The sequence below is a fragment of the Stenella coeruleoalba genome (genome assembly GCF_951394435.1).
Source record: "Stenella coeruleoalba genome assembly, chromosome: 1".
Lineage (NCBI taxonomy): Eukaryota > Metazoa > Chordata > Mammalia > Artiodactyla > Delphinidae > Stenella > Stenella coeruleoalba.
In genome coordinates this window covers 9084399-9098146 of record NC_137169.1, presented here as the reverse complement: position 1 = coordinate 9098146, position 13748 = coordinate 9084399, and the positions used below count along the sequence as shown (strand labels likewise).

Sequence of the window (13748 nt, the reverse complement as noted above, 5' to 3'; positions counted from 1 at the left end):
TTGGCAGGCGGACTCTCAACCACTGCGCCACCAGGGAAGCCCTGCCTAATGTTTTTGACCCAGGACAGTAATGAGTAATTAGCACAGTTAACATTTATAAAGACCTCACTATGTACCAGGCCCAGTTCCATGAATTCATATTAGTCCTTGCAACAACTATGCAGGAAGGACTCTTATTATCCTTCATTTTACAGATGGGGAAATCGAGGCACAGAGAGGTAATGTGACTTTCTCAGGTCCCGCAGTTAGTAAGTGGCAGAGCCAGGATTCAAGCCCACGCATACTGGTCCAGCAGCCAGGCCCCTAACCACTGCACAACCCAACCTTTCCCAAGCCAGTGAATTAGGCTTGCTGGTGGGTTGGAAGTTCCCCCTCTTAATGGCATCACTCAGTTCCCCATTTGGGGCTGCTGCGTATTGGCAACTTTCTCCCCCTGCTCAGGTGATGAAGACAGACCTCCTCCCAGAATGCCCACTCTACAAACCCAGCCAGCACTTCAGAATTCTTCCAGCTAAGTCCAGCTCTTCCATAAGTAGGGCCCAGGCAGTGGAGTCTGTATGTATGATACAGATATATCCTGTTACTTGAACCTTTTCCCCAAGCAAAAGTCCAGGAGAGAGGACCCCAAAACAAACTGTGAAGGAAGCAAATATGTCTTCTGGAGGATGGGGAGTGGGTGGCCTGATGTACCCAATGAAGTGACAGCTCATTGAGCTCCCCCTGTGTTTGGTGTTTGGGGCAGTGCTGTGGCACATGCATCATCTATGGGTGCCCTTTAGAACCAGCCCTCTCTCACCTGTGACCCTGGCCCCTTCAGACACATCCCCATGTAGCTATAGCCATGGCCTTGTCCTCCCTGACTTTCCTATTATCAAGCTCGTCCTCCAAAGAAGCTGCCAGATTACGTGTCTCCGTGGATCCTTGTCACTGGAATCTACCCAGAAAGACATGTTGGTGGACACAGGCCCAAGGATGCCTAGCCCACGGCTTCACAGCTGGAAGGAGCTTCGGTAGAGGGTAGACTGGCTTTGCTGGGTCTCCAGTTTTGAGGTTACTGAAGTCAGGACAGTGTTGGGCCTGAACGCTACATCTCATGTCACTGATGCTGCATTCCCCTCTCCATCCCTCTCGTGGCAGCTTTGACTTTTTGTTTGGCCACGCCGTGCGCCTTGTGGGACCTGGGACCTTAGTTCCCCAACCAAGGATCGAGCCCAGGCCCTCAGCAGTGAGAGCACAGAGTCCTAACCACTGGACGGCCAAGGAATTCCCAGCTTTGACTCTTCTGAGAATGATTTGTGGCAAGAAAGAAAAGTGCATTCTTTCCTCATGCAGAACCAGGTGTAAACAAAGTCATGAACTTGGCCATTTGTCTTTGTTCGTGTTGCAGTTCTCAACCTTCTATCCCTGTCTCTGTAGGATTTTTCATGCGATCAGTGCTTTTCTACTAAGTGGCCCGTTCCTCCCGTGGGGTCAGGAGCCAGGCTCCATACAGCTGCCTGGGCATCCTGGAACATCTCAGCCATGGGACCTTGGCTCCCACCCTTGTGCCCGCAGTGTCTTGTCTCTGGCACTGCCAAGTACAGCCCCTGCCCTTGCTGCTTCAGTGCACACGAGCCCCAATTTCATCCAGCAGCACTGTACTTTCCTGCCCGAGGACTTTCTCTGGCAGCCAGAGTCCACTTCCTGCGGGCAGGCAGGAAGTGCTGGGGAATTGACACGGACCAGGAACAACACTCAGTCAACACCAAGAGAGCCCTCTGTTCACAGGTGGTGTGTATCTTTCACTGGTTACTGGATTTCTCTGTGGGGGGGCTTGGGATTAAGCTGCAACTGCCCACGGTGATCCGTGCAGCTAAACTCCTTCTCTCCCTGGTCACTTCCCCACCCTCCTGCCAGTATTTCCTGGGATTATCTCCAAAATAAACTACTTTGCTTGAATACTTGTCTCAGATTCAGGAGAACCCAAACTATGACACTCCCGAATGAGTAAACCTTCTCCCAGGGCTCCACCCTTGATGACTTCAGCCCTTGGAATCTTCCTTGACTCCGTTCTTTGGCTGGACCACCCAGGCAAGTACCATGTCCACTCCTCCTTCCTTCCCTCACCACTCATATTGGCACACCAGCTTCCTAACTGGCCTCCCTGCCCTGAACTCCTCCATCTGGTTCTTCCTGCATCGGGGGAGAGAGCAGAACCTTCATGCCTTAGCCAGCGAGTGACTCCCCCTCCCTGTGAGGCCCCTAGGGAGGGCAAGGTGCAGGGGTGGGCCCTCATGTATGTCCTTGGGTGGTATGCTGGAGGGGGTGTTTGTGAATCACGGTCATTGTGGATGTAATTAGTTGAGATGAGGTCATACTTGAGTAGGGTGGGCTCCTATTCCAATATGATTAGTGTCTTTATAAGAAGAAAAGAGAGAAACACAGAGAGGGAAGACGGTCATATGATGACAGAGACAGAGATTGGAGGGATGCATGTACAAGTCAAGGAATGCCAAAGATTGCCGACAGCTTCCAGAAGCTGCAAGAGACAAGGAAGGATCCTTCCTTACAGGTTGTGGAGGGAGCCTGGCCCTGCTGACCCCTTGATTTCAGACTCTAGCTTTCAGAACTGTGAGACAATACACTTCTGTTGTTTTAAGATACCCAGTTTATGGTACTTGGTTACAGCAGCCCTAGGGATCTAATGCAGTGCCCTCATCCTTTTCTCTCTTTGTAGACTGTTCAAAGGTGCTGGGTTCCACAGAGCTATTTGGAGATGTGCAGCACATCCAACCAGCTGACCAACCAACCACTAAGCTGTTTTTGCAAAGCTGTGACCAGCTTGGTAACATATCGCTTTATATTTGCTCTTTCTCTTTCCTTACCTGTGGTGGGCAGCCTCTGAGATGGCCCCCATTGATGCTCATCTCCTGGTATTCACCCCTTGGTAATCCCCTCCCTCTGAGTATGGCTGGACATTATGGCTCACTTCTAATGAACACAGTACAACAGAAATGATGGGGTACCACATCTAAGATTAGGTTACAGAGAGATGATGGCTTACATAATGTTTCCCTCTGTACCTAAAGGAAGTCAGCGGCATCTCTGTGGAGAAGTCCACGCAGTAAGCAACTGACATCTGCAGCCAACAGTCAGTGTGGACCCGAAGACCTGCCAACAGACACATGAGTGAGCTTGAAAGCAGACCCCCAGCCAAGCCTTGAGATGACCGCAGCCCCGGCCAACATCTTAACTGTAGCCTGTGTGAGCTCTGAACAAGGGGCACCCAGCTAAAGCAGAGCCAGATTCCTGGTCCACAGGAACTATTAGATAATAGATGTATAGTTGCTAAGGTTTGGGGTAATTTGTCACGCAGCAGTTGTTGACTAATACACTATCTCACTTCCCTTTGCTCCTCACTCTTACTTCCCTTGAACTAGAACCCTCATAAGCTTTAGCAAATCAACTCATCTTGGGCCTTTTTTCCTGGGGAAGCTGCCCCCAAATTCCAGTCTCAGTGACCTCCATGTTGCACCAGAGAAACAGAACATCGTTTTCAAAGTCCAAAGCAATCATTCCTAAATACGCACCAATGTCCTACCAACTTCTCCCAACTGGGGCTTCTGCTTTAGGCTATTTAGGTCTAACAGACTTGTCCCATGAATGTGATGGGTTTTTCACACCAGTTCTGCCCACATGTGACGTTGCTGGGCCCTCATGGCTCCCCGAGGTAGCCCACAGCATCCCCACGGAGAGTCATGAAACCAAACTCGGCTAGAAACTGGAGTTACCCCATTCTGGATCCTCCCACCCACCTGCAACCTTTGTTCCATCATATGACTAAGATGACTTCTTTCCAGTGATAAGGAAATAAAGTCTTTTGATTTTTCAGCTACTGCGAGAGGTGGAGGTGGAGGGTGGGCCTGGTCTTCCGTACCTTTTGCTTTTCTTCTCTCTCACTCCCACAGGCTGGCTTCTAAACACCCCATTAAATATTAACTCCTCCACACATACCCCCCGAAGTGGAACAGGGGCACGAAAATGAAGAGAAACTGTACGTCAAGGCATTTTCCATTTCAGGGACGAGTCAAAGGCTTTAAGAGGGTTGGGCGGTAAGTGTGTTTGGGGATTATCTGTTTGCCCTGGGCCCTGTTAGTGCAGGGGGTGGTGCTGGTCCTATACAAAGTCAGGGCAATAAACCTAAGTATTCTTTTTTTTGCCACCCACCTTCCACAAAAACCCCAAAACAATAGAAGAAACTCAACAAATGACACTCGTGCCCCACTCTAGTTTCACTCTGGAAGACGAAATGTAACTTTAATAAAGGGAACTGGGAAAATTCTGAAATTCTCCTTCTGGAACCTTGGACGGGATTTCCACTTTTCCTTGGGCCACCAACAGACTTCAGAAGTGGCTCAGGACGCAGGAACCGCATCAGCCCCCAGAGGCCAAGCCGTGGCAGAGGCCACCCGCCACGATGTCCTTCTGGAAGTCTTGCCTGCATCAAAGGTCTGTCTCAAAGGGTATCTCCAGGAGACAGGCTGTGTGACGCACGCAGCGCGGAGCATCAGTTCCCCCAGGGTGACTGCTCACTGAATTCTCTTTGCTAATAATAACACTGCCACCCCAGCTATTAAACTGTGAGCACATTCCAGAGACTCTTCAGGATAGAGCGGTTCTTTGCCCCCAGCGCTCCTACTCAGAATTGCGCTCATTTCAGATTTCAAGTTGAGTTTGGCCAACCCAAATCTTTTCTCCTTTAGAATAAAACCCCCCCAAACACCCCTCATGACCCCTGGCCCCGTAATGCCCGGATTTCCTGCCTTTTCACTGCGTAACAGCCTCTATCTCTGATCAGCCCAGGAGTGAGCACAGTTGGGGGAGGGTCCGGCCAGGACAGAGCTGTCATTCCACCCACATTTCCTGAGCTTCTACAGGGTAGATTGAAACACGTTAGGTGTGTAAATAGGTCATGGGGCTTGGATGTGGTGCTTTCCTGAGATAGTCCGCATACTTGCAGACTTGCCAAGCACGCAAAGCTCAGTCCCAGGGCAGGGGGAAGGCGAGGAGGTGCTCAGAGGCAACCTGAGAGGCTGGGATTAGGGTGGTGTTTAATCAGGAACTGAGACTAAAGGGCTTGTTAAGGAACCTTCGTGCAAAGAAGCAGCGGGATCTGGGAAGTGGGTGGAGAGTACAGGCGTTGGCGTCAGACCTGGGGTCCGAGTCCTGGTTCTGCCGAGTGACATGGGGCAAGTGACAGATGCTCCCAGTCTCAGTTCTGTCCCTCTATGAATGGGGACAATACTACCCACCTTCTGGGGCTGGTGATGAAAAGGAAAGAATCCATCTAAAGCTCTCAGCACGGTACCCGGCACATTCCAACCAACCAGTAAGGACAACCATTGTGAGCATCGTGCAAATATATAGCAATTCCCACTTCAAACTACGTTCACATATTAATAGCTCTTATGAGCCTCACGGATGAGGAGAACAAGGCCCCAAAGATGTATGCAGTTTGGCTTGTTTGGGGCTGCAATGCAGGGCTCTCATCCCTTCAACTGTAGTGTTTCCCCCGGATACGTTACATTGAAGAGTGTAGAGCGTTAAGTCCAGTGCTTAGTAAGTGGAGGCCACTCATTACATGTGGACAGGCTCGCTGCCTGGTACTTCTCTTTTGGGGACCAGGAAAATGGCGGCTTCAGTGGCTCATCCCTTGCCTGGCCTTGGAGAAGGACATGGGAGGCATTAAGGGAAATTCCATGGGTCACAGCTGCATCCCACCTCGCTCCAGCAGCCAACTTCTCCACGGGAGCTTTCCCGGCGAGATGTGAGGCATTACAAGCTTCAAACCAGAGTCTGAGAAGCAGCAAACTTCTATAAATGAAAATGCTGGTATCCTCTTAGCGCCAATCTCCCCCAGCGCCTTGGGGGGAGCCGTGCGGTGAAGCGGGGGAGCTCTGCAGAGGAATGATCGCGTTCCCAAAACTTTTCTTGTGTTTCTATTTAGGAGTGGAGTTCTTGGGACAATTTGTCACATTTGGTTCTGACTTAGTATGCTAAAAAATAACTCCCTCTTCACCTGACCACTGAGAGTGACAGCCAGGTGTCAGGACAGCACTGTGGAGGGAGAGGTCTGCCCTCGCTGCCGATGAGTCAGGTACGAGGCCAGCTCGAGCATCTGGACTAATTTGTCCTGAGCTGAGCTGCCGGCTGCCTGCCATTTCCTCCCCTCCCGCCCTTATTTGGAGTCCCTGACAGCTGAGCCGCAAACCAACGGGGGAGCTGGGCGCCGGCCAACCGTCACCCTCTGCTTCCCCGCGTGGGTCCGGCTGCTGATGAGAAAGAAGCCTGAGGCATCGCTGTGAGATAACCAAGGACTCTTTTTTGCTCTTCTCACACCTTTGAAGTGGGAACCTCTTGAGGCAAATCAACAAGAATGTGGCTCCTGCAGCTGGGGGTCCCGGGCTCGTTGGAGCTGCTCAAGGCGGAGGGGCTGTGACGAGCTGGCTGGACTGATAACTTTAAAAGGGCATCTTCTGCTGGCTCCTCGCTCAGCTGCTTTATCGCTGCAAGTGACAGAATGGGGAGGGTTCCATCCCTCTTGTGCTCTCAGAGAGCCAAGGGGCTATAAAAAGAGGAGGCGCAGGGCAGCTGGGAGACGGAGACGGAGGAAGGCCACGGGTGGGAAAGCAGAGAGAAGAGTCAGCAAGCACCAGACCACCCATTGACCGACGCCAGCATGGGCTCCGCCACCATCGCCGCGAGCTTCCTCCTCTTTCTGGCGTTTCAGCTCCCAGGGCAAACCGGAGCGAACCCCGTGTATGGCTCTGTGTCCAACGCAGACCTGATGGATTTCAAGGTAGGGCCAGGAAAGGGGCACGGTCTGGGATGAGGGGGCTTTGTGATGCTGTGCCAGGCAGTGAGACGTCTCCCTTTCCCTGTTTTCCTTTTGTAAAGAACTTGCTGGACCATTTGGAGGACAAGATGCCTTTAGAAGATGAGGCTATGCCCCAACAAGTACTAAGCGATCAGAATGAGGAAGCTGGGGTCCCTCTCAGCCCCCTTTCTGAGGTGCCTCCCTGGACCGGGGAGGTCCACCCAGCCCAGAGAGATGGGGGTGCCCTTGGGCGTGGCCCCTGGGAACCCTCCGATAGATCTGCCCTCCTGAACAGCAAGCTGAGGGCGCTGCTCGCTGCCCCTCGGAGCCTGCGGAGGTCCAGCTGCTTCGGGGGCAGGATGGACAGGATTGGAGCCCAGAGCGGACTGGGCTGCAACAGCTTCCGGGTAAGAGGAACTGCGGATGGAAATGGGGTGGGCGGGAAGGAAATTGTGGTTTTGTTGAGGTTCAAACCTTGTGAAAGAATACCACCAGGGGACGCCTTCAGCAGGAAAGGGAACAGCACAGAAGCTTACTCCCTTTGAAATTTCTGTCCCAACTGGGTAGGTGCCCCATGAGTCTCAGAACCATGATACCATCCTCAGCTACAGTCTGCTGAGAAAATGCTAAGAGGAAAAGAAGTCACTGCTAGGAGCACCGGGAACTTAATATGTTCACGGGGCCAAGTCACCTGTGTACGGCTGATGGGCAGTTCATGGCCCTCGAGGAACTGTCAGATCCCGAAGGATGGGAATTTACCAGGATTGACTTTTACTAGTTTCTAATGGGCAATTTGTTTACCAGTTCGTGGAACTCAGAGGGTCGTCAAGCTGGAGCGGGGGCTGGTGGGAAGGGAGCACGGTCCTATGAAACTGACTTTCTCCAGTGGAGGCAGGTCACCAAGTCAAACATGTCTCTGCTCTCTTTGTAGTACCGAAGATAACGGCCAGGGAGGAAAAGGCGGGCCAGGCCCCCGGCAGACTTCAAGAGACCCTCACCCCCTGGGATCTCTCATTCAACTTTGTCCCATCTCGTTGCCATCAGGTTGAGTTGTGACGAGTGTCCTATTCAAACATCAGCCTCCTGTCAACATTTCTCACATTTTATGCTAAATGTAGATAAAGTGGTTTAGTTGTGGCTTCTCCACTTCTCCCACCCATGCGTTAAATTTTAATCACCTGTTACTGACATCGGTTTGAAAATGAATAAACTTCAGCACCACGGACAGAAGCTGGAGGCTTGGTGTGATTTCTTTCATTTCCTGGGGAAGGGAGGTCAGCCTGATAGTCCTTGTCATTTTACCTTTTGTCAAAGAGAATAATGCTCAGTTCTTTTCTTCCTCCTTTTTTAAAAAAATAACAAACTTATTTTGGGGAGCAGTTAGAGGTTCACAGCAAAATTGAACAGGAAGTAGAGATTTCCCACCTATCCCTGTCCGTCCCACGTGTACATCCTCCTCCATTATCAACATCCCTGCCAGAGTGGGACATTTGTTACCATGGATGAACCTGCAACGACACATCATGATCACTTAACGTCCATAGTTCACATCGAGTTCACTCTTGGTGGTGTACCTTCTATGGGTTTGGACAACTTCGGCTTCCTTTCATTTCTCCCTCCGTGAGCATGGTGTGTGTGTGTGTGTGTGTGTGTGTGTGTGTGTGTGTGTGTGTGTGTAGGGGTCGGGTCTCAAACCACAGCTCTCAACTTGCTCTCACTCATACTGCAGCCTCACCATGGATCCCGAAAAAGCCCCTGGAGACCAAAAGGGCATTTATCTTTCTATTCAGATTTGCTCACATTCAGGGCACTTATTTATTGAAAAGAAAACGTACAAACATCTGGGCTTTTCTTCTGGTTACATCGAACGTAGCTTGTACTCAATATGACACTTTTTGTACACTTAGTGTTTTTTCGTTACTGTTATTATTATTAATTTTTAGAGGCACATATGTAAAATAAGGGCACTAACTCTTCTCTGACACCTTTTGAGAGGTAGTGCGCCAGCTGAGTGAATTGCACTTTTAATCTGAAGAAGAGTAGGCAGGATATTTGGGTTTAAAAGCTGAGCAAAGTGAAGAAAGAAATGTTTGCTGTGCTGACAAACTTCACGTTTATGTGACTTTGGGGCACTGAATTTAAAAATTAGCCATTGGCTTTCCCAAATTCAGGTCCAAGGTGTTTGGACTTGTAGGTTTTACTAAGGTGGGAGCCACTGGAGAAGTTTTTTTGTATCTGCTTCTGAAAAGGGTGCTGCCCAGAGCAGAAGGTACCAGGCCCTGAGTTCACCTGCAACATGAAGCAGGGCGCTGACCAATTTTCCCAGCCGTTACCCCGACACCACACTCTTCGGATCAGATTCTACGACACTCCTCCGACAACCCTCCACCTTCGCTTCCCCACGCCCTTATTCATGCTGTTCCTTCCACCTAGAATGCCCTCTGTCCAGAGCCCTTGAGACCGTTTTGCTCATTTCTCAAGGTTCACTGAGAATGCCACTTCTTCCCTGAAGCCTTCCCTGACACCACATGCCCAGGACAAATGAAGCTCTTCACTGGCAGCATTTTATAACTATCATATAGCTATTATCATAGACCACAATTTGTCTTGGTATGCAACTGCGTCTGTGTCCCTGAACTGCAAGCTCCTGGAGGGTCAATGCCCCTTCAGCAGCCCCTGCAGCACGTGGCACTTTGGGTGCTCTATAAATGTCGGTCAAATTGTCTTGGTCTGGTACAGAAATTGAGAAAAGAGGAAATAAATTAGCAACGTGCTCTTTGTAGAGGGAAGGGGAGGCCAGGAGTGAATTGATGGTTAGAGAGGGAGGTGGGGAAAGAACAGTAAGGTAACCACTTCTCATAAAGATGTTCCTTACGTGGACTCTGAACGCAGAGGGTGGAAAGCCAAGAACAGAGGACTAACAAGGACCAGGAGGGTGGAGAGCAAGGAAGAAGGGTCTGTCCAAAGCCGGCTCCTGAGGTCCGGCACTGGGGGAGTGGGAGCTGCTGAGAGGAGAGGAGTGGGGACCTGGGCTCACTGCCAAGGTGTCGCAGTGACACAGCGGGTGCTCGCCAATGGAATTCACTGAACGTGCCAAATACCTTAACGCACAAGAGACGCCCCTGGAACTTAGAGGACCCTCAGGGATGGGCGGAAGGGGGGATGGGCGGAAGGGGGGATGGGCGGAGGGACCTGAGCCGACTGAGACCGTTTGCCACTGTGGAGTGGCAACGCGAGGCAGGACAACTGGAGACCAAGAACATCACGTTTCCGGCGAAATAAAATGTGAGCAAAGAGCCGTGGCAGGTGGCAGCGACGGAAGCTGGTTGCAAGGGCTAAACGTCCTCAGGCCCAGCACCAGGTCCATTTGTTCTGGTTGGACATCGGGGAAAGCTGCCTGTGGGGCAGCCTCCTAAACGCAACACCAACAGGAACCGAATGGCTTCTCCACCGACTGCTGCGGGAAGGAAAGGCTGGAAGGACAGGTGGCTTTATAGGAGGAAACGACCTGTAAACTAGGCCCAACAGCATCGATGTGAAGGGGGAACAGGAGACGGGGAACACCGGTGGTTTTTGCTAAAATCCTCAGGACTAGACAGGTTCTTATACTAAGGTGGTAAGTGGCCCCCTGCGGATGAAGAGTCCTGCTGGGAGAGCTACAGAAAAAGACCTGAGACTATAAACCCCTTCCCCAGCTGTGCAATTTTTACATATTAGAAAGAGAGAGGGAGTAAAATGAAAACCAAGTATGTGCCACTCTAAAGAGAGTGCACGGTGGAGACAAGACGATGACAGAGATGAAGACATTTTATTCTGACGTTACAGTTATAGTGAGAACTTCCAAGTTCCAAGAGTTCAAATAAGGATAGAATTTTACAAATTAAAAAAAAATACAATTTATATACACAGTAGAATTAGCTAACATTACCACATAAACAAACAGTGCAAACAGAAAGGAAGCTGCTACTGTTGAAGTGACCAAGGTCCACGAGCCGTGGGGCAACACTGCACGTCAACACTGCAGGCCTGGGAGGGCGCTGCTGGCCTTTCCGGAGGCTTTCTTGTCCCCCCAGGGCCGTGTCAGTGCGTGATTTTGCATCAGAAATGTCATATGGTCAGCTGGGTCAAGTATACAAGTGTCCATTCCTGTCCGGAACTGTTAGTTAAACAAGGTCACAAGCAAATCGTCCCCCAGAGCACAAAGGTCCCCCAGTCGGGTGGGGACTCTTGGCCCCCTCCCCCATCACCTCGGCCAGGGAAACAGGAAACCATCTCTAGCCAACCCCAGCCCCAGCCCCCGAGGGTTTCTGTTTATCCAGGTGCCAGGTTCACCGGGAGGTGATCAGGCTGGCAACAGGCGGGATGTTGAGATGCAGATTTCTAACAGAAATCAAAGGAGGGAGGCTTACAGTTATTTTGTTACAAGTGGAGCCCCTGGAGCCCCGCTTGTCTCTGGGCTTGTCTGGAAAGGGCAAGATGCCAGGAGAGGACAGGAAATAACGTGCCTTCCCAGAGGGGCTGGGTTTGGGTCCTCCTTGGTGGCCGTCCAGTCCGTTCTGGGGGAGGGAGGCGTTTGCTCTCTGCCGTCTATCTCTGGGCTACACTGAAGGGAACAAAATATCTGGTGACTTAAACACGACGTGATGTGCAGGAGGCATAAATCCCGACACCACTCACCCAGGGTGTCCAGGAGGCCAGCAGCCTGCGACCCCGCCCTCTGGAGGTGGGAGATCCTCAAGCAGGACCTCAGTGCTACCAATTTCAGGAGAGGAAAGGAGAGGGAAGAGGAAAGCAGGTTCCTGGTATAGGCGGTCATGCCACTCGCCTGACTTGGGCATTGGTTTGCTTCTCAATAAAATAAATAATGCGGTCAAGTTCCGAATGCTGCCTTAAAATACTGGCAGCTGGTTGAACGCAATCACATTTAGAAGGGCTTGCCCTTTGGTCCTTGTGATTTCCCGAACTACTTACTGGGAGTTTCATCTGTGTTTCATAAGTCAAGTGCACCCAAGGAAGTTGAAAATTTTATAGGTCGAAGTAATCTTGGTCAAAGAGATTAAGAAAATGGAGGAATGGAGGGGCCAGAGTCATTGGCAATGATGCTGACGCAGCCCCCCGGCATAGGTGGAGTTGTTCCCTAGAGTGTGTGGAGCGCAAGACCTGAGCCAGCAAAGCCGGGCGGACACTCACTCCCCAGGCTTAAAGGCGGCAACAGAAGTCGGGAGGCTGAGGGGAGAGAACTGTGTTGCTGAGGCCTGGCACTGACGTCCTCAGGCAAATTCCATGATTAAAAACAAACAAACAAACAAACAACTAACGTAATGCAAATGAATGCCACCTTGACCCTCAGAGCACATCTGCCACATGGTTGCACGATGGGCCTAAGATGTTGCTAAACGTGTAGAGAGAGCACAAGAGGAAAGTAAGCGCAAATGCCTTCGGGTGCCCGTTCAGAGAGGACCAACCAGCCCAAAGGGAAACTAAGTCACTGAAAGGGAGGGAGGCTTCCTCCGCTTGATGTTAAAACCCCGGGGCACGTGCTGGCAGGAGCCACCTCCCTCTCCCCGCTGTTAACCCCTCCTGAAGTTTCCACTGCTGAGCCGCTCGGTAGGCTGCGGATGGCCAGCAGGAGGCCAGTGAGAAGTGCTCGCGAAGGGAAGACACCCTCTTCCTCGAATAAACATCTGCTGTACTGTCACACTCTGGCTTTTTAAGCCACATTGTGGACCTGTGAGTGGACCTGGCTCAGGATTCACTCCTTTCCATCTTCTGAACAACGGCACCATTGCCCAGAGTCAAGTGCAGCAGCTTATCTAGGGGTGCCCTGCTTTTAGGGGTGATGCCAAGATCCTCTGGGCTGGGGTTGCTTCACCAGGAAGATCCAGGTAAAACGTAAGGAAAGTTTAGTAATTCCATGGAGAAGAAAAGGACCAGGGTAAAAACGTGGCACTCGGAGACCACGGGTAATTTGGAAAATGGAGAGGAAGCCGAAATGCTGAAACCTAGGGCAGATGTGAATCTAACCCTACCGTCAGAGTTACTGTTCAGGAACTATTAGCGGGGTTTGAATGCTTTGTGCTTCTAGGGCTCTAGATTCACAGCACAGCGGCGAGACCAGAGCACCAGCTCACACCCAGAAGCAGAACCTCCCTCAAAATGAACTGCTCAAGATGTCAACTTCAGAGTCCCAGTGAGGGCGGGCCTCCCTGAAACAGGCATAGTTTCCTCAGGGCCCAATTCCTCAATTTAGTAATTGACTGAATTCTGCAACTGGCATTCCACCCAGTGTTTGCCTCGGTCAAGGTCCCTCCCATGATGGTTTAAGGCAACAGCTGGGTTCCCTAGGAAAGGAGCAAAGAGGTGGTGGGGAACCTGCTCCGAGCGCCCCCGCCAGTGGGTGAGGCCTGACTTCCCTTCTGGTCCTGGTGCTAGCGGGGAGGAGGGGCTGGGGCCTGTGCCAGCACTGGATGGGGGCGCGCAAGGGGCAGGAAACGGGAAGACACTGGCTGAGGTCACACAAGTCCAGACCCTGATGGCTTGACACCACCCCCAGGAGCTCTGACGGCAAAGTGTTCGATGATTGCAGGCTTTCCAAGCCAGCGGGCGACTGGGAATCTTCCTGGCCAGCCATGGCGGCGGAGCCCGAGCTGCAGCTCCCGGAGAGGACGGGCTGGCACGTGGCGGCGAGGCCGAGCCGGGCCGTCATAGGGTCTGGTAGTGCTGCCGCAGCCGTGCCTGCAGAAACTCACGTGTCAGGTTGTGCCGTGTGATGACCCCAACGATCTAGGACGAAGCAAAAACAGACCCAAGTCACCTGCAGAGTGAACCCCACTGGGACGAAAACATGAGGGACAGGAGTGGACAGAGCTCGCCCGGCCCGTCTCAATAAACG

At 51.6% G+C, this 13748-nt stretch overlaps 2 protein-coding genes across 4 annotated transcripts in view; one reads left to right on the top strand and one right to left on the bottom strand.

Annotated features, from left to right (window-relative positions):
• Nucleotides 1-6718: 6718 nt before the first annotated feature.
• NPPA (natriuretic peptide A) lies at nt 6719-7486 on the top strand (the record flags this gene model as incomplete). Its single annotated transcript, XM_079945732.1, has 3 exons — nt 6719-6838; nt 6937-7263; nt 7424-7486. 3 exons carry the CDS (start codon nt 6719-6721, stop codon nt 7484-7486), a joined length of 510 nt encoding a protein of 169 aa, XP_079801858.1.
• Nucleotides 7487-10651: 3165 nt separating this feature from the next.
• Nucleotides 10652-13748, bottom strand: part of CLCN6 (chloride voltage-gated channel 6) — a 28627-nt gene continuing 25530 nt past the window's right edge. For all 3 annotated transcript variants that reach the window (XM_079924390.1, XM_079924391.1, XM_079924392.1), the window contains one exon: nt 10652-13639. In XM_079924390.1, coding sequence (XP_079780516.1) covers nt 13559-13639 — 81 coding nt within the window. In that variant the 3' untranslated portion in view covers nt 10652-13558. The remainder of the gene's footprint in view (nt 13640-13748) is intronic.